The sequence below is a fragment of the Diabrotica undecimpunctata genome, chromosome 6 (genome assembly GCF_040954645.1).
Source record: "Diabrotica undecimpunctata isolate CICGRU chromosome 6, icDiaUnde3, whole genome shotgun sequence".
Lineage (NCBI taxonomy): Eukaryota > Metazoa > Arthropoda > Insecta > Coleoptera > Chrysomelidae > Diabrotica > Diabrotica undecimpunctata.
Window position 1 is genome coordinate 47,403,797 of NC_092808.1, and position 25,693 is coordinate 47,429,489.

The 25,693-nt window shown below is 31.1% G+C and overlaps 1 protein-coding gene across 1 annotated transcript in view; it reads left to right on the forward strand.

The window, feature by feature from the left end:
- LOC140444330 (protein turtle homolog B-like) overlaps positions 1 to 25,693 on the forward strand; it is a 984,236-nt gene that overhangs the window by 913,628 nt on the left and 44,915 nt on the right. The window contains exon 11 of the mRNA XM_072536081.1: positions 3,265 to 3,561. Within this exon, the coding sequence (XP_072392182.1) occupies positions 3,265 to 3,561 (297 nt within the window). The remainder of the gene's footprint in view (positions 1 to 3,264; positions 3,562 to 25,693) is intronic.

Here is a 25,693-nt window from a genome sequence, read left to right on the forward strand (position 1 = left end):
AACAATATACACGTATAAACTAACACATTATGTAGATATAATACACACAGTAATTAACGGTGCCTATTGTCTTTCCCACTGGTTTTTTAAATGAAGAATTCCTCTCCGAGAAATTTGATAGAAAGCTAAAAAGAAAAGAAAGAAATTAATTTGGATGTTTGATGGAATGTAAAAGCCGAGAGGAATGGTCATCTGTTACTGACTTAAAAATAAGAACATTAAATCCTGGGAAGTGATTTAGTACCTATAGTTGTGAACGGTTGTAAAAGTAATTTGTGAACAAGAGTTAAAAAGTGGTAGCAGTTCTAGTCTATGAATGCTGATTCGGAGAAATTGCAGTAGTTAAGTTTTGCAATATTTGTAAATACCAATAAATTATTAATCATCAGGAGAATCATAGACAAGGATTATTTTGGCAGTCAAAAAAAGAGGTAGTATGGCTTGTTAGGACGTTTGATATAGATTACGTGTAAGCAGACCAAAGAAAGGTGTTTAGTTAGAGAGTTTTTTGATAAACAAATATCAGGGATATTTCAGAACTGAAAGTTGATGGGTTTTTTTAAACAATATTTCAGAGGCATAAAGTTGAAACAAAACAAATAATAAAATTAATTTGTAAGATTTTTCTTTTGAAAATTTTCTATAAAGTAGTATACCTATGTTATTTGGTAAAGTTAATTTAATTTTGGGGCTGCGCAGTTTAATTTTCAAGATAGGGAACATTGATATTTCAAAGTTGTTTACTTATACGTGTAATAATTTTGTTAAGGACTTTAACATTATATTTAACTGTATTGAATCAATTTGAATTTTATTTATTTGACTTCTACTTCTATACATTGTTGAATACTAGTTAAAGATAAAGGTGTTCCTAAACTTAAATAAGATCCCTGAGATATAATAAAAATCTAATTAATAATTTAGTGTCTGTATCTAGATATATGAATTAAGAAACTCAATAAATTTTTCTTGTTTTTTTGTTAATTATATTGAACTTCATTAAAATTAGAAATTATCTCTGAGAAGTCTCTGTTCTTGTCGTACGTTTCATGCTCATTTATCCTGACACTTGGTGGTCTTGTGGTTTCTCCTACATAGAATTTTTGGCATTTACAGGGTATTTAATAGGTGCAATGTTTTTTTCCTTCCTGTGTGTTGTTGGGTTTAATTGTGAATAGGATAGATCTCAGTGTGTTGGTTGTTTTAAATGTTGTTGTGATGAACTTATTTCCTGCCCTCTTCAGTTTTGATGATAAGCCCTTTATATGTGGTATTGTTGTCATATTTGGGTCTTTTCTTGTGAGTGTTTCTGGATTGCTTGTGGTGTTATGTTGTTTTCTTTTTTCAATATTGTGGAGTTCCTTGTTTGTAAATGACAGTGGGTAATCATTTTTAACCAGCACCTTTGTTAGGAGGTTGTTTTCTCCTGAAATTAATTTTCATTAAAGCAGATTCTTCGGGCTCTATCATATAGGGATTTGATAATTCCTTTTTTGATGTTTTTGATGCTGTGGTTCGAGTGGTGGTTTAAATATCTGTTGGTATGGATTGGTTTTCTGTATACTGTAGTTACATACCCTGTGTCTTTTTTTGTGATTAGCACGTCCAGAAAAGGAAGTGAGTTGTTGTTTTCTTTTACCATGGTGAATTTGATTGATTTGTCTTTATTGTTGATGTCCATCAGAAATTTATTCGGTGCTTCTGATCCGTGAGTCCAATTAAAGAACACATCATTTACATATCTCTATATAACCCCAATACTGGGGTTTGTTTGTCTGGTTTGTGTACAAGGTTTTATTCGAAATACTCCATGAATATATCTGCTAATAATGGAGATAAAGATAAGTCCTTGGCTAAACCAAAATTTTACTTATAGAAATGAATACCCAGTTGAAAATAAGTGTTATCTGTGCTAAGTGCTAGTAGTTCCATGATTTCTGATACATTTGGTTTGTGTTTTGTTATCAATGTATCATCCCTCTCTAGTTTAGCTCTTATTATTTTTAAAGTTTTCTCCAATGGTATCAAACTGACTAGCACATTGTTAGAATTTTAATTTATTTCTGCTAGTTTTTGCAAGAATTGCTGTGAGTTTTTGATGTAAGATGTTGTGTTTTGTGCTCGTAGAAGCTGTAGGAACTTTGACAGTCTGCTGCAAGAAGAACTCATGCTGCTGCTGCAAATCGGTCTCGGGAAACATTTTCTTTGTAGATTTTTGGGACTCCTAATAAGTGTATAATATTTTTCTTTATGTGCTGTATTTTTCTATAATCTTGCTAATCATTTCAACTATTTCAACTTTCAATACTTTTGCTCTGAATGAGTCAACGAAACTGCATGTATACCATAATCCACAAGGAAAATAAAATTCCTGTATTTGGCTGTATACCATCAATTACAAAAGTTTATTTAAAATGCTTTATAAAAGGTATTTAATTTAAAATCCCTTTTGGGTTACCTCACAGAACTTTTTCGGGCTAAAAAGTCCATGGTCAGTCTTTTGTTGCTAGTTGCATATCGGTCAAGGCACTAAATACCTCGGTAAAAACCCTTTAGATGATACAAAATTTAACATGTCTTACATTTTATTTAAAATTATGTTGTGATGTTTAAATATTTCTTAGATAACCTACATGGCAACCTAAGACTCCCACTAGGAGTTGCTGCTGACCCTCAGACGATGTCTGAATGGGTTCTAGATGGCAACTCATCAAGAGTTGTCGTCTGAGGGTCAGCACCAATCCCTAGTTGGAGTCGTACACTACCATGTAGGTTATTTGAGAAATATTCAAATATTGCAACATAGTTTTAAATAAAATGTAAAACATTAAATTTTTTATCATGTAAAGGGTTTTTACCCAGGTATTTAGTGGCCTAACTCATGTGGACCGAGTAACAAAACACTGATGATGGGCTTTTTAGTCCGAAAACGTTCTGTGATGTAACCCGGAAGGGATTTTTAATAAACTTACATGCATACCACTACATCAAATTGTTTAAGCACAAAATACGCATTTATTCAATTCTTGTTTACATCCCAACTGCTTCTAGTAAGTCACTAATTTTCCTCTTTAAGGTCCAAAACTTCATTTTATAGAGCAATGCTTTGTGTCGCTCAAAGACTTTCGTTAAAATAGAAGTGTATAACCGTTTCGTTTTATTTAGAAATGACACAAGTTTTACATCGTTTTATAAAAAATATATATATTAGAAAACTTTAAGATATAATTTGTAAACTGATTGTTCTATTTTTTCACATTTCAGGTAAACCCGATGCACTTTCCAATTGCAGTATACTCAACCAAACGTCAGATTCTTTAAATGTAGAATGTATTAAGGGTTTTGATGGCGGTCTTGAACAAGAATTTATTATGGAAGTATTTGACACAACAACAAGAAAATTGGTAAGCAACGTTTCATCCAAGACCCCTCTGTTTATTGTTGGTGGTTTGGAGTCGGGAGCTGGATTTGATATTGGATTATATGCCTCCAATAAGAAAGGCAGAAGTTCCGTTAGTCGACTGCAAGCCTTTACTTTAAAGTCGGCTGAGAAACATACAGGTTTGTAATGCATGTATAATATATTTAATTATTTCTGATGTTAGTTATATTTAGATAAGTATTGGTTTTTATTTTTTGGCTGTCACTCTTATTTGTATTAGACTGTATTGATTAAAGGTATGTGTTCTTTAATTTCCACATTATTGGTTTACTAGATTTATACTGCTGTTTATATTTTGCCTTTCTCAGATGTCACGAAAACGTTGCAAACAATTTTACAATTTTATAAAGGACAAGAAATAATTTTTTTAAACTATACCAATATAAACATTTTGCTATACATTATATCTCTAAAAAAAAGTCTTTGGGTGCAAATAAGGTATCTTTACGAAGTTTTCTGAAGAATCTGTTGTCTCGATTGGTGCTTGTTACATATTTCCCATTTATTGTCATAGATTTTTCTACAGAACAAAGACCAAAACTCTTAGATACGCCTAGCTTGCTGCATATTTTGGGAGATTCTCCACCTTAGGTATGTAGGATACCGCCAAGAACCCGTAGGGTCTAACCAGATTTTTGTGATTCTCATATAATAACCAGAAACCAAATCCAGCTCAAACAGTACCAGATCCTTAGAGTGCGTATCGATAAAATCTAATTACTTGGTTGGGACAGTTTTCTATATTTTCTACATAGATGTAATTCTACATAGGTAAAATGGAATATGTTAGAATAAAGGAATAAATTCTCGATTGGGGATGTAAAAAAATGCGAAGAATTTAAAAACCTAGGGACAGGGATAGCAAACGAAGGAAAATCGAAACTGGACATTCAGAAGTACATACAACAGGGCTAAAATGTGATACAAACACTAAAACTCATTACTTTACGCCGAAAACCTTAGTAAATTAAACAAAATTTGTTTAATTTACTAATGTTTGTATTTTGAAAACGATTTCCGAAGTGGAAATTGAAACGTCAATTAACTTACTTTAACCTTTTATTGTGGCTTATTCCCATTTAAATAGTAATTACATGAAAATGCCACAAGAAAATAGCTTCAGAACAATATTAATTTATATGTTTAATGGTAACTTCAAGGCAAAATATGCAATTTGTTGGCCTTCCAATAAAATTGCAAATATTTTTGAGATCTGATCATTTCCAATAACAATAAAGTAAGTAATGTTTCTTCTGTCCATATCCACTATCAAAGAAGTAAATTCCACAGATCCATTTCTATCAAACTATCGTAAACAATCGTTTGTTGTTGATTAAATTTTAGAAAATTATTATGAACTATTTCATTTCGACACATGCTTCAGTGTTGAAATCCTCTTTGTAACTGTTGTTCTCTTTCAAAGAGTTACAAAGCAAATGAATAATATTTATTTACTGTCAAATATTAATAAAACCAAAAAATAAAATAAAAGATAGACCAAATGACAGACCAATTAAACTACATAGGTACTGCTGCAGGTCTGTTAATATTCGTCAAATTTAAGATTTTATTTCATTAAATCTTATTTTATTGTATTCTATTTTGTTCTATTTTATTCCATTTTATTCTATTTTATTGTATTTTTTTCTATGTTATTGTATTCTATTCTATTTTATTTTATTTTATTTTATTTTATTTTATTTTATTTTATTTTATTTTATTTTATTTTATTTTATTTTATTTTATTTTATTTTATTTTATTTTATTTTATTTTATTTTATTTTATTTTATTTTATTTTATTTTATTTTATTTTATTTTATTTTATTTTATTTTATTTTATTTTATTTTATTTTATTTTATTTTATTTTATTTTATTTTATTTTATTTTATTTTATTTTATTTTATTTTATTTTATTTTATTTTATTTTATTGTATTTTATTTTATTTTATTTTATTTTATTTTATTTTATTTTATTTTATTTTATTTTATTTTATTTTATTTTATTTTATTTTATTTTATTTTATTTTATTTTATTTTATTTTATTTTATTTTATTTTATTTTATTTTATTTTATTTTATTTTATTTTATTTTTATTTTATTTTTATTTAATTTTATTTATGACATTAAATATTTTTGTATAATACTCGTATTAAAATAACCTATAAATACCAATATGATCCTCGTTGTTAGTTATATACCTAATAGATTAAAAATTAAAATAAGATTATTAAAAAGAGTAAAACGTTAAATTTAATTAAATTCTTATTAAAAGAATACTATAATCTATAACATTCATCTTACAATATGAAAGAACCATTAGATATAGCTAGTTTAGATGGCGCAAATAATGATGAAAATAGAGTTGTTATAAATACTTCTACGTTTTACCCATTATTATCGGTATAACGTAAAACAATAATAATGAAGATTTACTAATTAAGAATAATAATATTACCAAAAACAATATTCATTAAATAAATAATATATAATAAATATAAAATAAATATTAAAACAAAACATACAACAAATTTGATCAAATATCTATATAAATATAAGTGAAGTTGGCAGTTTTTTCTTTCTACACGTGATTTGACAGGTTAAGTCAAAATAAATGATCTTTAAATAAAAGTTCTCTGATCTGTGTTTAAATTAAATACAGGCAGCGTTCATAAAGCACATTAATAAAGGAGCCAAAACTACGCATGCGTATATGTCAAAATAAAAGTGATTTTATTAAAGTATGGCATACAATACGTCGTCAATAACTCTCTATTTTATATTTTGTTAATCATAGCTTTCCTTGTTAGTTATAGTATGGCACCATCTATTAGTTATATTGCGATTTAAAATAACAGAAAAACTATTTTTAAGGTCTTTTCGTCATTTTTAGTTGCATGTTAAAATTGATTTGTATAAGAAAAAACTTTTGCTTTACGATTCTGTTGTTACACATCTTCTCGAAATGGTTGTAATATAGATACTTATTGCACATTTTACCGAATGCTGGACACATTCAGAACTCATGAGCTCGACTTCATTTCCCCCATTGACTATTTTTCCTTGAGTTTTTCTTCTGCTCCCATCTTCTGCTTCTTCCAGTATTAAAGTTGTTATTCAAAGCTTTTCCCCTTGTCATTTAATTACCATTTCTCCCTTTTACAGAATGAATATTCTTTGAATGAAAAGTGCTTGACTTGACTGAACTTATTTACACTATATTTTTGAAATTTAATATGCTCCACATGTGTCTATTGCCTTTTGTAAGGTAAACTCATGATTCTGCAACATTTTTTCTTGTAGATCATTAACGACTGTTAATTAGTCTCTAATAGCTAAGCTAAGTATCAAATAGCTCTCTTTCCTCTTCTCTACGCATCCGCTAAACTTTAGTTGTTAAACACTTTAAAACACTTACCTCCTAAAAAATTTAACAGCTTGTCACTGGTAAAGAGGTAAATTTAAAATATCTGTTTGAATCGCCCAAAGTTTTCAGCCACGTCACGTTCAAATGATAATTATTGGAGGATTCTAAACTCCATATTGGTCTAATTCTAACAACTTCTTGTTTTCGTTTTAGTTTGAAAGCAGCAGGTTTCATTGACCACAAGACTGCGCCATGTAATAATGTTTAATAACGATTGTTGAATTACTTTAGTGTTAGCTTTTATAATAATAATCTATTATAATTACTTAACCTCTATGTCTCACCTGAGACCCCAAGCGTCCGTCCTTTGTATTTGTGTTTCCAACCAACATAAAGTGCTGCAGGTGCATTCTATATTCACAGGACTTTACATTCATGGGCTATTAAGTCTCATGATAATGTAAAATGGAAATCGATGGAGTTAGTATCGAACAAGTAATTGAAATAAAGTACCTAGAGATTACACTGTTCAGTTATAAAGAGGTTAAAAAAGAAGAAAAAGATAAAATTGATTAGCAGGATGATAATACCATTAATGACGTTCGAATCAGAAACAAGACTCGACACAACAAAAACATAGAGAATATTGAAAAATGCAGATATGAGAATAGAAACAAGCTGAGAGACAGTATAAGAAGTGACAATATCAGAACAAAATGCAATGTAAAGGGTATAAATGAATGGACAATAACAGAAAAAAGAATGAAACAATCATATCCGTAGAATAGCGGACAAAAGACTCGTTGAAATAGCAAGAAACATATCACCAAGTGGTAGAAGAAGTATCGGCTGACCGCGCAAGAGATAGAGTGACAATGTTTCATAAAGGGAACAACCCACAAATTTACAAAAAAAAATTGCTTATATTAAGGAAAAACAAGAAAAAGAACTTAATAGTATGGTGACTTTTCCTTAAAATTTAATATTAAGTACATAATTTTAATAGAAATTGTGAAAAGTATGGCTTATTTTAAAAAATGCTCAGATCGTTAAATGTCTGCTGTCGACTGCGGTCGGCATAGTCACTAGGCATCTAAGTCCTGCTGAGCCGCTTCTCCATTAGTAAACCATAAAAGCTGTTGCATGAGTTTATAGTTCTATAAGTTCACTTTCACGATTTGTGCGATTCAATTAACATTAATTCATGCAATTGTGGCTAATACGTTTTGCTCTTCAGTCATTTATACAGTGTGGATATTAAGTCTTACCCCCTCTAGTGAACTCCGTTATTTAAGACAAAGATGAAAAACGCTCGGACCCGTCAATTTTTATTTTAATAGAGGTATTTTATAACATAAAAAAATTGTCACCCCTTTCATCTCCTTCACTTGATAGCTACCCCCTCAGATTTTTTAAATAGCAATGGGGGTCGTGCGATAGTTTGTTGGAAAGGGTTTGAAAAGAAGAATTCAAAAATGTATAAGTTTGAAATTTTGTATGGCATAATGGTTTTATTTAAAATAAAATATACAAAAAATAATGTATTAAACTACATCTTTAAAATTAAAGGAACTGGCAAATTACCTTAAAGAAAACTTAAATTACTGCAGGAGATGCTCGAAATGTTTTCCATTTACTTCCTGGTAGAAGTAGATTCTTTGTTTAGTTGCCTCTCTAACCCTTTGTAGGGTCTGCATATCAATCCTATCACATTCTTCGATTATTCTTTGACGGAGTTCATCAACTGTCGTCAACTGGCTCCCATACAGTTTGGATTTAAGGTAACCCCATAGGTAAAAATTGAGAGGAGTAAGATCTGATATTCTTGGTGGCCATTCAATCAATCCACGACGTCCAATCCATCTTCTCGGATACAAATTATTTAAAAAATTTCGAACGCCAGCATCGTAATGAGGCAGAGCTCCATCTTGCTGGAAAATAATATCTTGGGTGAATTCGCCTGGATTGTTTCTAAAAGCACATCATGAATTGCAGGAATTATTTGTGTTTCCAATAGATTAAGATAGCTTTCCCCCGTTAAATTGCCTTCGATAAAAAAGGGCCTATAATGTGATCCCCTGGTATACCTGCCCAAACATTTAATTTAGTGGGAAATTGAGTATGACACTCTCGAAACAATCGAGGGTTTTCGTCAGACCAATATCTTACATTTTGTCGATGTACATGACCATTTAAATAGAATGTAGCTTCATCGGAAAAACAAATATGTCTTAAATAACTTATGAAATATTATTATCCATAGTTTCACAATATTGCAGTCGTCGATCTGGATCATCCTCTGTCAATTCGTGCACCATTTTCATCTTATAGGGATGAAATTTTTGCTTTTTTAAAATGTTTAAGACAGTCCTGTGACTTACTTCGCATTTGCGAGCAACATTTCTAGTTAAACTGGATGGATTTACTACAAATTGAGACAAAATATCTACTTGCTTTTCCTCAGAAATCTTTTTTCTACCATCCCGTTTCTTGTTTTCGACAGAACCAGTTTCACAAAATTTGGTGACAAGTAGTCTATAGTAATGTCGATCAATTGGACGATTCGGAAAATGTTCATTAAATATTCTCACAGCTTCATGGTAGTTATGGCCTGCTTCGCTAAATATTAAAATTGCTACACATTTGTCTACTAATCTACGAGGTGGTGCCATTTTGATTGTTTTGAATTTTTAATACTAAAAATTTATAGTTTACCACTAAAGCTCACCAAATCTCAAGTTCTTGTCAATATTCTTTACAATAAACAGTGCTAATTGCTTGGTTTTTATGACAGTTGTCAAAAACTATACACGCCAACTAGATTATTTAAAAAATTGTTCTAACCATGATATGTTTTAACGACACAAAAGTATTTATTCTGCAAAAAAATAATTCGGTATAAACGTTCAAGAATAAAAATTAAATAAATTTTGTTATACCGAATGTCCCATATTAAAGCAAAACCAGTGTACCTACTTTTGTATTGTTGTATCGCAAAATGTATCTCCAAACAATAAATCGTTATTAACAAACAGATCCTTAAAGTTAAAGTAAAGTGTGATAGATTTTAGAATTCTTCTTTTTAAACCCTTTCCAATGAACTATCGCACGACCCCCATTGCCATTTAAAAAATCTGAGTCAAGTGAAGGGGATGAAAGGGGTGACAATTTTTTTATGTCATAAAATACCTCTATTAAAATAAAAATTGACGGGTCCGAGCGTTTTTCATCTTTGTCTTAAATAACGGAGTTCACTAGGGGGAGTAAGATTTAATATCCACACTGTATAATCCACAGAGCATATATAGCTTTTTATGTTCTGATTTCTACTATCGTTAATTAATTATAGTAATATTCGTCAGATAATTCTCATCCGTCCAAAAATCAAAGTTCGTAAATAGGATGCAGTTTTACTATGCCAACTCGGTGAACTTTCGTTACTGCGTGTGTAAAACTTTATAAGTATTGATTAACGAAGGTTCCAACTCTACGAACTTAAATAATCGGTCAATGTTTGATATTATAAATTAAAAAGTTTACATCTGTTGGAAATGTATTCAATAATTTTGGATTATTGATAACATTTTCAATGAATTTATTATTCTCACATTTTTAAATTTCGACGTTATTTGATTTAGCTCTTATAATAGCTTATAATCGCATGTTACGAGCGTTGGATTCATGTTAATTTAATACATTCATCACCGAGTTAAACATAAATATTTAACTCAAAATAATAATCAGATGGAAATTATGAATAAACTGATAAAATGATACGCACGTTTAAAACACAAAATGATTAATACTGCAGTCAATGGCGCCGTCTGGGGACATTACTAGTATATTGATGGGATTACTGGCATTGTTGATTTTATAACACATTCTGCCGGTCATTATCCGCCATTTCTACCTACAGCATTGAGAATAGTGTAATTTATATAAAATTTTCATGGCAAATTAAAAAATTTAGAAGTCTTACACTATTGGAACTAGATGTGTTTTCTACATTACATCAGTAACCTAGCAAGAATATTTAGATTAAATCCTAATTTTTCCATCTTTTATACTGAATCTGTAGCAATATCTGAGGCATTAATATACTTTGAAAATAAAGAACACAATTCTGGAATCATAGTCCTTGATTTTATGTATATTTTAATAAAAATTATTGGTAATGTTCTGAAAATTAGCAGATATATTTATGGAGCATTTCAAACATAGCATCATACACAAACAAGATAAACACCCCCAGTAAGGTGAAGATATGCAAATGATGTGTTCTTGTTTGACCTCACGGATCAGAAGTATTAAATAAATGTCTGATATACATCAACATTAAAGAAGAATCAATCAAATCTACCATGGAACAAGAAAACAATAAGTCACTTCCTTTTCTGGGCGTTCTAATCACAAAAGAAGACACAGGCCAAAGTCTACATAAAACCAGCCCACGCCAATAGATATTTAAATTACCACACCAGCCACAATGTAAACATCAAAAAAGGAATTATCAAATCCCTGTATGATAGAGCCCGAATCACCTGCTCTAATGAAAATGCATTTCGAGACGAAAAAAACGTACTAATAAAGGTTCTGCCTAAAATGACTACCAATTTTTATTTATAAACAAGGCATTCCATAAGATCGAAGAAAGACAACAGCATAAAACCACAAGCAATTCAAAAACACTCACAAGAAGGGACTCAAAGATGACAACAATACCATATGTAAAAGGCCTATCAAAAAAACTGAAGACGATAGGAAACAGGTACAACATTACAACATTCAAAATAACTCACACACTGAGGTCTATCCTGTCGAAAATCAAACCCAACAACATACAATAAAGATCAAAAAACTGCATCTATAAAATACTGTTGTGTATGCAAAAATTTTTACGTTGAAGAAACCGCAAACCATACGGTCGACTAGCGGATAAGAGTTGAACTGTGACAGTCATTAATATAGATTTCTTCTAAATATATCGTTTCATTTTGAATTAAAAATGGCTAATTGCCGTCGGTGACTGGTGGATAATAGCAGAACAACAAAAATAATTTGTAAATTAATTTTGAATTAAAAATGGCGGATGACTAGCGATGATTAGCGAATAATAGTTGAACTATGACTGTAAAGTAGATTCCTTCGATGTAATGTAACGGCAACATATATCGTTTTCACTCTTACACACGTAACGAAAGTACTTCTCTCTCTCTCTCTCTCTCTCTCTCTCTCTCTCTCTCTCTCTCTCTCTCTCTCTCTCTCTAACACATTGACTTGCCTAGTTGTAGTAAGGCCACCATTGTCACACTACTGTCCTTGAATCTCTTTCTAATGGGCGGGGTTATCGACCACGTGATTTTCTCCAAACTTTGTAATTAGATATTGTATTAAATAAACATTGAAATTATTTTTAAAAAATCACAATTAATAAATTAAAACTGCATTGAATCAATAAAATCTGTACCACAAACACAATGGTGTCGGTTAAAACACAAAATCACAAAAACACAAAAAAGAAAAAGAGGCATTATTTGGCATCCAGGTTCTCATACAGAGAAATTAGTAAAATTAAAAGAACGGTACGAATCATGGACCTAAAGATAAATATGGGTAAGACGAAATACCTGTGTATTTATTTACAAATTACCAGGCTTAGGATTGGTGTTTCATAGACGTGGTACAGGTCTACGAGATGTAGAAATGAAAAAATCTCGAGAAAACAAGCCATAAAAGCACTTCATGTAATATGGAATAGCACCTTAATTTATTATCCTATAAGGTATATAATAGGAAATAAAATAAGAACATTTGAATTGGACCTTATGAGAAGGTGTCTTCAAATTGCTAGAAGGAACAGAATAAGGACTGGAGAAATATTGAATCGGCTGAAACTAGAATACTCAATAACAAAAAAATTGGAAAACAGAGCACTATAATAGTATGCTTAAGTTCAAATAATGCCAGGCCAAATAGATAGTTTTTGACGGTTGTCATCGAAGGAGATGAGTCACCGTAAAGAGCTTTTTCGTTTTTCCAAAATCCGCGGACATTCAACCTTTGACACGCTGTCAAAACAAAACTACGAGTCCGATTTATCTATCGTTCTCACTTTTACACATGTAACGAAGGTACTTCTATCTCGTAACAGATTGATTTCCCGATATTGCAGTGAGCCAATCATTATCACACTACTAAGGACTGCTTGCATCTTTTTTTTTCTGTCACACTTGTGGAACAAGTTTAGATTGCAGCGCACAATCTAAGTATTATATGTGTTTGGGAAAAGAAATAGTACCTACATACTTTCCCAAACATTCTCGAATCCCGCACCAAAAACAAATGTTTTTAAGAACAGCTGAAAGTATAAGTATAAAGAATAGACATGAAAAGATCGATATACTAATAAAGAACTAAGTTAGAATAAAATATGAATTGACAAATAAGCGGCGGTCATATTTTGACCACAGAACATTGTTGGATGTCGTCTGACCCTGTGCTCAGATTAACAACGCGTACAATGTCATCAATTAGAAAAGAATAGCGTCGAATCAGTAGAATTTTTCGACCGACTAAACTAGAAAGACTGTCATACACAATACCGTTGGGCCCTTTTCCTAAAGAATTCCGTGGGGTGCGAAAAGACAAGAAGAAGAAGAATAAGCGTCGAAATCTCGGCCTGGTGTCCCATTTTAAGTCTTCAATGACAGCCAGGAAGTAATATTTCGACGAGTTCCACGGTAGGAAAATGCCAGTTTGGTGAAAATTGTAATAATTGTGCCAGTGATAAAACACGACTAACACAATGAGAGAGGTGTTGATTAGAAGGCATTTGATGCCGAGTAGAGTGTGGTATCAGTTCTTGTATGTGTTTAATACGATTGCCAATTTAGGGGTAGAAAAATTAGCTCAAGGGAGCGCAATCGTCGATATCGGATATCGGAATCGAAATATCGGAAGATCGGACGAACAACCCTTTGACAAAAGTGACTAGATCAGCCAGCAATATGGCTGCCAGGAGTTCCAATCTTGTCGAGACAGAGCAAGCATGAAAATTGGACTAGACTCGTTGACAAAAGTGACTAGATCAGTCAGCAGTATAGCTGCCAAGAGCTCCGATCTTGCGATAGATGTTCCTGTCTAGATATAACACCAGAAATGTAACACATACAAGTACAGAGGTCAGATGTATCTGTTCAGATGTTTCATCATCCCAGGATACATTGAAGTACCACAACGTTTTTAGAAGACGTTTGACTAGCAAAAAGACATGGAAAATGAATAAAAACAAGAGGATAGCAACAAAAATACAACTGATTTACGAACGAATAGCCCGCTTTGTGTACGGTTTATCAAAGGGACAAGAAGAATGAGAAAAGAAATGAGTCGTAGGATTCCATTTTAGGCCCAGTGCCGTAAAAATGAAAGGTTCCTCTTTGTCAACGAACAACATGTCAAAATGCGTAAGCCAAAGCCTGAAAATAATTAATGATGGTTGCTGACGTCGATTTGTCTAGCGAGAAACCATAGAGCTTTAAAAGCTAAGCGAGTGCTCACTGCAGAAGGTGAGTAGTATCAAAGAGAATCACTTGTAGCGTGATTCTGACGTGAGTCCGTCGAGATGGCTGCTGGCCCACTGCCTAGCGGAAAACCATCGTATCGTGCTTTAAAAGCTAAGAATGTTTGGGAAAGTATGTAGGTACTATTTCTTTTCCCAAACAATATGTCTATGCCAGGCTATATGTGGCCAAAAAGAATAATGGAGAAGAAGACCAGGTATGAGATGAAAAATATATATAGGCAAAAGCGGGGTTAAAACTGAGAGATCAATAGATTAATGGAAAAATGCTGAAGAAGAATTTGTAACTAATGAAAAATTCCTTACCTCTACTTGTAGAAATAATTAGGAAGAAAACTAAGAATTCTTACAAAACATTACAAAAAACTTATAATGTTATTATCTTTTCTAGTTTGTTTTTACTTTTATCAAAACCATTCGAAATTCCTCTTTCGAAACGATTGAGACTCCACCATTGATTGTGAAAATATCACCACACAAATCAGTCTTTTTGATACAACACGCAAGGAAACAATTATTATTGTAGTGCTATTATAGGCGGTCTTTTTTATTCTTGTAATTATCATTTATTTCAATTTGGTATATTTTGCACATGATTTGTGATAATTTACAAATAAAAACAGTCATTTAAAGTTATTAAAGTCACGCCAAATTCATGATAGTGAAAATACGTGATGGATTTTTTTATTTTTGTACTATTTTATTAACATAAATATTTTTTATAACGCTTTTAGGTAAAAATTATATCAAAATATCAGATACCAAAAAATGTTATTGCCATTTTTATCTAATTTGTAACATCTGTTTCGATATTTTGGTGAGGAAATTATTGTCTACATGAGTTTAATTAAAACACATAAAATATAAATGCGGTGTTTCATAATAATATTCATATCAGCACCAGATATCAGAAATTTAAATTAGTTATTTAGAATTTGTCTATGTTTTTATTTTAGCTTTATAATTATTTATGGGAATAATACTAGTAATTACGAAATATACATATGACAATTTTGTTTAATGGTTTGGCTTTTTAATTAAAAACCTTTGTTAAAATAAAGTTTTATTACAATATATTTGTATTTTCATCAACAAACAAACATCTGGTCTAGATATCTGACGTATTCTGAAGTTGGGTAACTAGTTTCATTCAGTATAATATGCTGAATTCCAGAAAATATCCACTTTTTGATGCCAAAAACATTGATTATGAAATTTGGGCACACATTCTTGGGACCATTTTTTTTGTCTTTACCCTAATCTGAAGGAAAAAATAATGCCGCCACCCCTAACGCGATTAAGGATGTCTCTTTTACGAAATTTAAAAAATGGAATAACCAAACTAATATTGATTTTGAAGTGTAAAAATTTCGCGACTTAACATCCAAATAATCTTGTTTTCTTTTTCATTCTCAATCTACAGGGTGAGTTTTAAGTACGGAATGCCCTAATTATTTCGGAAACAGCTTGCACGATTTTTACAGCTTTTGATGCGTAAGGGTATTATGATGCGGCCGATATTATGGTGGTATTTATATTTTCAGATCATCAGTTTTTCTGGAAATATAATGAACTTTCTTATTTCTTATAATTACAAGGTCTGTTTTACACGCAGTATCAGATGCAGATGGTATGTTCGTGACAGTGGATATGGGTGAGTACGGACGTATTAGTGATGGCCGGGTATTGACAAATAGTAATTTTCCGGATATAGAAAAAATAAAGTCCGGAAATCTAGTTATATTAAGAATTTGCAATTTTATTATAATTTTAAATCTTAAACAGTGTGTGTCGAAATATATCATATTATAGTGTAAATAATGACACATTTTTATAAAGATAATATATATATATATATATATATATATATATATATATATATATATATATATATAATGGCTACACCCCAGCGTGGGGTTAAACCGCGAATGCTTTCTAGATCCTATTTCTTGAGTGGATCAGTCTCTTTTGTTTATGTTATCTTCTTGACAATATCTCTCCATTTTTTTCTGTCTCTAGTTTTTCCTCTCCATTCTCTGACTCCTGCCTCTTGGAGGTCTTCTTTAACTTCTTGCAGCCACTTTGATCTTGGTCTTCCCCTTCTCTTTCTTCCTCCTGGATTCCATTCTATCATTGCGTATGTCACCGCCTCATCTCCTGCTCGCCAAATGTGACCTAACCGTCTAACTCTGCATTGCTTTATTTTAGTTACGATGTCTTCCTTAAGTTCTTCCTTAATGTTTGCATTTGTTCTGCTTCTATATTCATTTTGCTCTGTTCTGATTGGTCCTAGTATGGTTCTCATAATCTTTCTCTCTGCTATTTTTAAGTCTTCTTCATCTTTTTTAGCCATCGTCATTGTTTCTCCTGCATATAATAATATTGGCCTAATTGTGGTGTTATAAATGTTTATCTTAGTTTTCTCAGTCAGTGTTTTGCTTTTAAGTAATCTTTTGTTTGCAAAATAAACATTATTCGCTGCTAATATTTTTTCTTTTATTTCGGATTTCCTTTCTCCGGATTTGCTTATTGTAACTCCTAGGTATTTGGAGTATTCTACTTCTTCAAACTCAGAAGTTCCTATTTTAATTTTTTCTTTCATTAGTTTTTTCCCTAATCTTAATATTTTTGTTTTTTCTTGATTTAATCTTAGCCCCATTACCTCCCCTTTCTCTCTTGTTTCTTCTAGCATTTCTTTCATTATTTTTCTGTTCTTTGTAATAATAGGAATAACCAAATTAATACTGATTTTGAAGTGTAAAAATTTCGCGACTTAAAATCCAAATGATTTTGTTTTTTTCTTCATTCTCAATCTACAGGGTGAGTTTTAAGTACGGAATGCCCTAATTATTTCGGAAACAGCTTGCATGATTTTTACAGCTTTTGATGCGTAAGGGTATTATGATGCGGCCGATATTATGGTGGTATTTATATTGTCAGATCATCAGTTTTTCTGGAAATATAATGAACTTTCTTATTTCTTATAATTACAAGGTCTGTTTTACACGCAGTACCAGATGCAGATGGTATGTTCTGGGATATGAGTGCGTACGGACGTATTAGCGATGGCCGGGTATTGACAAATAGTAATTTTCCGGATATAGTAAAAATAAAGTCCGGAAATCTTGTTATGAAAGTTATATTACGAATTTATGTATGTAAAAATTACGAATGTAAAAATTAAATGAAACAACAAGAAGAAGTCAGGAGATCTCTCTTAGATGGCGAATTAGGTGAACTGCGAATCCAAGCTTACTGGAAGGTATTGGATGATGTTATGAATAACCTCCTATTCCGATATCTACAGTTTAACATGGCAAAACACCATCTTTTGCACTCTTTAAGTAAAGAAAGATGCTAAAATGAAAGCAGATTAATTATCTCTTATATCCGACTAACTTGTTGAAATTACCCAGCATTTTTCTTCTTTGCGAGCTTTCTCCACTAAGAGAGGCTGGCGATCAAAATAGTAACTTGTTCTGTTGTCAGTTAGCAAAATTAGGTATTGTCTGGTTCCTGATATTACGCAACCAGGACAATCTCTTTCTGACTACACTTGATGTTTTTAACTTACCAGTTTTTATTAGTTGTTGAATTTTGTATTTGTATTATATAAAATATGGGTCAGGTATGAATTTTAGAAGATTTTTTCAGTATTGAGTAATTCTCGTTTACTATTGATTTATTGCAAGACTAAGTTGTTTCTCATATGTTTTGTCTATGGGATCTGTAAAATGTCTTCGATATATGCACATCTTACAAGCTTTCAGCTGACTTAGGATATTGTCCATGTTTTACTCCGTCTAAGAGTAGAATCTATACGTAACATTTGGATAAATGGATACTTGGATAAATTTCTGTACGTTTTCATCATTCCGTCATCTAGTAACTCCCACCTATGTCTTCAGATATCTGCGAAAAATTTTTCGACCTTTTTTTACCAGACTGGGCTATACGTTGTTGTTTAGTATCATTGATGCTATAACTTTTTCTTTCCTTTGTACATACACCCATAAATTTTGACTTTTTTAGATTGATTTTCATTGCCGACTCTTTACAAGTAATACTAACATATGCATATTAAATACTCTAATTAACTACTATTTTTTATTAGTTTGAACTTATTTATTTGGATTCTGCGTAAAGAAAATCATAATCTGTGTAATTATATTTTTTTATTTTCATTGCTTGTTTTTAACCCATTTAGTCCTGAAACTTTTTTTTTTGTTTAAACCTGAATGTATACATTGAGTAGTGATTAAAAAGGCTTCAAAAGTCAGGGAAAAATAAACAAAAAAATATCCGACCTCCAGATTGGCCACAATTTGGTGTTCTTTTAAAAGGACAGTAGGACTATAAGTTACTTTAAATGAAAAATTTTTTTTGTTAAAAATATTTATTTATTAGCAAGTACAATTTAAATTCATTGAGTGTGATAATTATAAAAGCATTCTTTAGGAGGAAGGACAACATTACACTTATGACAAATAAAATTTGCCTTTTTATGGCAGTGTACGCATCTTCGTTGCTGTTCTTGATAGGTTACTAAATGATCCAACCTATCATAACGTGAGTGTTCCCGTTGATTGCTTGGTGCTTTTGAAGGTCCCCTTTTGGTGGTTCGCTTGTGCGTTTCTAACAGCTCAACTGCAATAGCCCTTCGGAATGCTAACTGGTCAAGTTTTCCGCCATCCTGTTTTTGCAAGTGGTATGCATTCTGAACTGCCATATCAACACAATGGGATATCAAAGGAAAATACCACTTTTTTCCTCGTACAGTTGTTCGATACTGAACAATATTCTGGTCGCTTCTATCAACTCCACCCATGTTTTAGTTGTACTGCTGTATGATCTTAGGTTGATTTATGTATATATGCTTCTTCTCGGATTGTGAAAATCGTTTTACTTTATTTAGTGGGAAAACGGAAGACCCGTTCGATGCAAAAGTAACGACACTATTATCATTCCAATTACATATTATACTATCATCATCTACCATGGAATAATCAAAAGCACCTCTCTCCAGTTTTTTCATCTCTTTATGAAAACCTAAATTTTCCTACTTTATTAAACCTAAATGACTATATTTTGGTGGTAGAGTTGAAGATGCTCCCTGATATGGATCAAAATAAATGATATATCCAAGTCTTGTTGCTCCAACCCAAAACTTGTAGCCCCAGCAAATGGGCTTTCCACAGATGAATTGTTTGCAACTATGGCGTCCAAAATAGGGCACCATAGCTTCATCTATACTGTGGTTTTCTTCTATTGGAGCATATTCGAAGAATTTTTTGTTCAGAGATTCGAAGATTGGCCTCATTTTAGAGAACTCATCTTGCTTATCCAGTTGGGTGTTATCATTGCAGTGAATGTTTGTCATAATATATTGAAATCTATCTCTGGATATAGCTGAACAAACTACTTTATTATTCGTATCATCAGAATTTTGCCAATACATTTTTCTTCTAGCAACAGAGCAATAACCACTAAGCAGTAATATACCAATGAAGCAGAACATTTCATCCGTAGATATATCACCTAAAGAATTTTTTTGTTGGGCATATGTATTACTATATTCCGTAATTTGCTTAACTATATCAGTCATAAACAATTTAAATATCGTTGCTGGTGAGCGCTGATTGTTTACAGATTGAATTGGAATCCATGTAGAGAAATTCGATTGTAAATCTCGTTTTGAGTACTTGAATTTTTTAAATTTCTTAAGTTTGTGTTCAACAAAGTCTGCTAATGACTTATCATCATCTGAATCAGATTGATTTGGTAGATTAACTTGACACTCTGCCCTAAGTTGACATCCAGGTAAATTCTCAATATCAACATTATCTTCTTCACCCGAATCCTCATTGGTAACGTCATCGTTAGCATTTTCAGGAGGCAAAATTGCAATGCTATCTGGAACGTCCATATCTTCTTTTTCTATTTCTTCAAGTAGCTCCGCTAGCGTAAGGGGCTTTTTCCAGTACGAACGACTGAGAAAAATAAAAAAACATTTATTAGTAATACAGAACACTGTAGACGCCGATTGTCCTACTGGCCTTTTAAAAGAACATGATACTTTGAGCACGTGTTATGATGTTATTACCGACAAAAATTCTTTTGTATATGCGTTAAATAATTATTTCATCTCTAAACTTTATATTTTATCACGATCCGACATCACTTATTATAAACAAAACAGAAATAGCTTACCTAGCTTTATCCATTTCAAGTAGCTGAAATCACTCCTACACAAAAACTTCCTGACACACTGGAAATTATTTACTAAATGATTCATAATAAGATTCGATGGGTAATATGATAATTTAGGATTGTAAAACTAATACGGCATCTACATTTGAAAAGTTTAAATTTGTAATGTACTAGAAGAAACCTTCTGGCCTTTATAAAGGACGGTAGGTTCAAATGGGTTAAGTAGCTATCTTTTTCATAATTTCAAAATCACTGTGTATAGATTTTAAGGTTTAATTTTAAATTATAAACATACTTATGTTCCGCTTAAGTATTATTTACTAATTTAATATTTTCAATATTTCGTTATGAGCCTCATAATCTGCGTTCAATTTTGCGGTTCTTTTCTAAATCTATTAAACAGCAATTTCATTACATCTAAAAGTAATAATTTTCCGCGTTGTCAACCGCCTGAACCTAAATGAAATTTTGCAGTGCTCGTTGAAATTATATTTAGTTACTAAATCTTCAGACCGCAAATGTTTACCCTTCTATGCTGCTTAGAAGCCACCAAATCTTGTTTAACCTCTACTAAGCCAAAATGCAAATACGTCTATATTGATTCGTACACAAACCCCCAACCTATTTATTAAAGTTGTTTGTTATAAAGAATTTGATTGCAAACCTTCTCACATAGACGGATCTGAGGAATGAACTAAGGGTTATAAAATACATATTCCGGATTTTAACGCTTTAATTTTAAGTATGATAGATTTAAATATTATATCTAAATGGGATTAAACCACAATTGATCGTAATGAGAATTGCATTTTCCATTTGTTCTTGACGGTTCGATTTCTATTTCAAAAACCGTTTTCCAATAATTTTTGTAAACTAAGAAATTGTTAACCTGTAAACGTTTATGAATTGGCGCTTTGTGGCAGCCAGTTTGACAGTTGAGTTACTTGGCGTCGATCCTGTAGGCAAATAGTCATGTTTTCAGTTAAAATTCTGATTATTATCCTTAATACTACTTTCAACAAATCCAAATTAATTAAATTGAAATTTGTCCAATATTCTGATTTCTTCACGTAGGTATTATTCTATCAATTAGTCTTCTCCATATTTTCACGATAAGGCTAAGTAGTTTTATGGTCCTATAGTTTGTACATTGGTGAAATTGTATATTTATATTTTAGGTATATTCAGGGTGTCCAGAAACCCTCCTGACAAAACAAAATTCCTCAGATAATTTTAAAACAATTTAACCTAATCCAAAAATTCTTCCTACGGGAGCTAGAGCTCTTTTAAGATGGCGCCTGGTAATTAGTTTTTTTTAATACCTTCTGGACGCTTCTAGTTAGAAAAACGAAAATTGGTACGACTATTTATCATCTAGACTTGAATCGATTACATTAAAGTTTATTCGTTTACCAAATTCCCATCAGTAAACATGAGCACTTGTTGATATTCGCCGTCTCATTCGTCAAGAGGCTATTAAATATAATTTATTAGACAGATTCTCATGTTACAGATCTCAACTTGCCATCATTTTAAATTCAAATTGTATCGTGTTGATTTTTAAGTTAATATATTGTGTTATATTTATGTTATAGTTATTGTTAAGTTATTTACTGGTCGTTTTATTTTTTAAAGTTTAGTTTAATTGTGATATAATGATTAATTTTCAAGAAATTCTTACACTAACAGTTTCAAAAGTAAATATTTTTAAAAATCATATGATACATAGGTCGTACATCAGTACGACCCTGTTTGGCTTACACGTGGTTCTATTGACGATTGGGAATTTGTAGAATGAATAGGGTTTAATTGTAAATTTCTAGTACCGGTCATAGACGTCATTTTTGGATAGGTCAACGGTTATTTTAACGCCTAACTTTTTTATCTTTAACTCTTAAGCATTCGTTATGCTAGATTATTAAATTTTCAGATATTCTAGTACTAAAAGATATTCTTACTTTAAGTTGGTAGGTAAACTTTAAGTTTCTAGAAAAATCGATTTGAAATTTTTTCGGTTTTTCGTCATGAAAGTTAAATTAATAGATACCTTAATTAATTTTATAAATTATCTTTTGTTTCAATAAATGTAGCACACAATTCGTAAAAAAAGTTTGGGAAAAGAAGCAAAAAGTCAAATTGAAACAAAATTCTATTTAGATGGTTTTAAACAGTATTTATTATATTGTATATTATTGCAAGGACAAGTATCAAAAGTGGATAGGAACAAAAGATTCTCGATGTGTGATCGGTACTAGAAATTCGCAATTGATGAAATAGATTTAACTCTGGAAGATAAATAATCGTATAAGTTTTAGTTTTTCTAAATAGAAGCGTTCTGAAGGTATTTAAAAAAAACTAATTACAAAGCGCCACCTTCGAAGAGCTCTAGCTCCCTTAGGAAGCATTTTCGGACTAGGTGCATTGGGTTAAATTGTCTTAAGATTATCTGAGGAATCTCTGGTCTTCGTTTATCAGAAGAGTTTCTGGACACCTTGTATATAATTGTAGTGAGTTATCAGGTATGTGATCTGTTGTTATTTAGAAATAAAACTCTTTTTTCTTTATGTTTCCATATTTTGCTAATTATTTATTCAGATCATCATCAGGACAAAACTAAAATATAATTTTAAATAAAAAGGCAATGTTACAAAATTATTGGCTTACCGATTTATGAGGACTTGAAACATTTCCATGTTCATTCAACAGTACTGACAATATGTCTTGGGTATATTATTAGTGATTAAAAACACAAAAAGCAAACATAAAAAAGAACAAGTAAAACATTTAATACACAATAGAATTAGCCAGTTTTTTATATGTACGTAAAAAATAAACAGGACGGTTAAAATTTAATTGTTTACACAGAAAAATGAATTTAAAATATTTAGATATTACAGTAGATATTGCTTAACTGTCCAAAGTCTGCTTTGTAATTTATTACCTCTTTTTCTTTATGAATTTGAAACATTTCCAAAAAATCTTTGTTGATAATAGTTACTTTCTTGCTTCAAAACCCTAACGTTTGAGTAGTCAAAATTGTGCACAGTATTTAAATGATGGTCGCACACGTATTTTTCTTTTTTTTTCCTTTTTTGTACAGTCACTTTTGTGTTGTATTATTTACTGTTTGGACCATTGTGAAGTTTGACCGACATAACAACTCTGGCAATCCGAACAAGGCAACTTCTAGATAACATTGGTTAAATAAAGAGTTGGAGAGGTAATATGTATATATTGATGTGAATAGTATAATAGATCAGCATTTCTATGTAAGACTATGTGAATAGTATAATGGATCATTTTTTTATTTTCAATAGTTTTATGATAGTATAATCATAAAACTATTGAAAATATCTCACAAAATGTAAGTTAAAATATATAGACAACTTACAGAATCTACAGACATAGGCAACGGAATAAGACAGGACCACTCATTAAGCAATATGCTCTGTGGGAAATCACGAAGTAAAAATATTCTGTTACGCAAACGACGCAATACTGTAGCCCAAGATGAAGATAGGCTATAAAGAATAGTCCACAGACATAACATAAAAGCAAAAGAATTTAATATGACTATCTCAACTCAAAAAACCAAAACAATGATAATCAGCAAAGAACCAACCAGATGTTAACTAAAAATCGATATCATCAGTTGTTATGAACAAATAATGCTCTCTTACAATAGAGTGCAGTTTGGTGATGGAGATAGAATAGTATGGGTCGACATTTCTTTTGAAGCACATACAGATGTTGTTGCTCAGCACATACAAAATTTTACAGATGTTCATTACATATGTAGGATGTAGAGGGAGGAAATACTTGATTTTAATATCCACATTTTATAATTATTTTCTAATTTTGATTTGAAAAATATCTTAATAAAAAAATGTCAATTTTTATTTTTTGTTAAATTTATCAACATTTTGGAACTTTTTTTATTTTATGGTTTGTTATTGACCATAAAATAAAAAAATATTGGGATTTAAGTTTTTCTATTATTTTTTTTAATTTTACTTAAAATAAACTTAATGTCCGGTTCATTTTACGCGGGAGTAAAGATAAAGGAATGAAAGTTATAAAAGCCGTATAAAATAATCCAAAAGGCTTGTTGCCCTTCTTGATCCGCCGATGGATTATAGTATATACCATCCTAATTATATTTTGTGTGTATTGAGGACGAATTTCAGCTTTGTGAAGGTCTGAAATAGGACCTGATTATAATTGTAGGTTCCTATAAAAGGGGCCCAAGGGCCTTTCAAAATGTTTGGGTAATTATCATCTGAAATAAGGGACTAATGGAATCTTAGATTGAATATTTAACGTTGTAAATTTATATCACTCATTTTTTATTAAGACAAGATAAGAAATTCTTAATATCTACTTAGATAACACTAAATTGAATTAAGTAATTTTCTAATGATTTGTATGTATTTTGTTTTATTAATCCATTGTTCATGAGGTATTTATTATCCTGTAGCACTTAATTTTGCAATTATTATGGAATGAGAATCAACCACAAATTTTTTGCAGCATCCTGACCTGCCTGTTATCAGATCGTAACTATAGGCTTTTTACGAAATTTATCATTATAGAATAGAATAGATATATGCTTTATTGTCACTAAAATTTGTACAATTTTATGGACAAAGCTTACAAAAGTAAAAAAAATAACAATTACAATTTAAAATTTACTAAAATTACATAAGTCGTCAATCTCACAAAATAAAAGATAATAAAATATAGAATCCATTGCACAATTTAACTAAATTGCAAATTGCATAATAAAACCTTACGAACTAATGTGCGAACGAATGTACTATAATTTCTTAGTTATTCGTTAAGAAACTCTTCCACTGAATAATATCTCTCTCTCTCTCTCTCTCTCTCTCTCTCTCTCTCTCTCTCTCTCTCTCTCTCTTTCTTTCAGATAGATAGGCTTTCGTCATTTTACGGAACTTAAGGAAAGAAGTTGCAGGTTTAAGTTGCGAAGGGAGATGGTTGTATAATTTTTTGCCGCGTATAATATAGATTTCTTTACCATCTCACTGGACGGGATCGGTAAATAAATACACATCAAAAGTTTAATTTCTGGTGG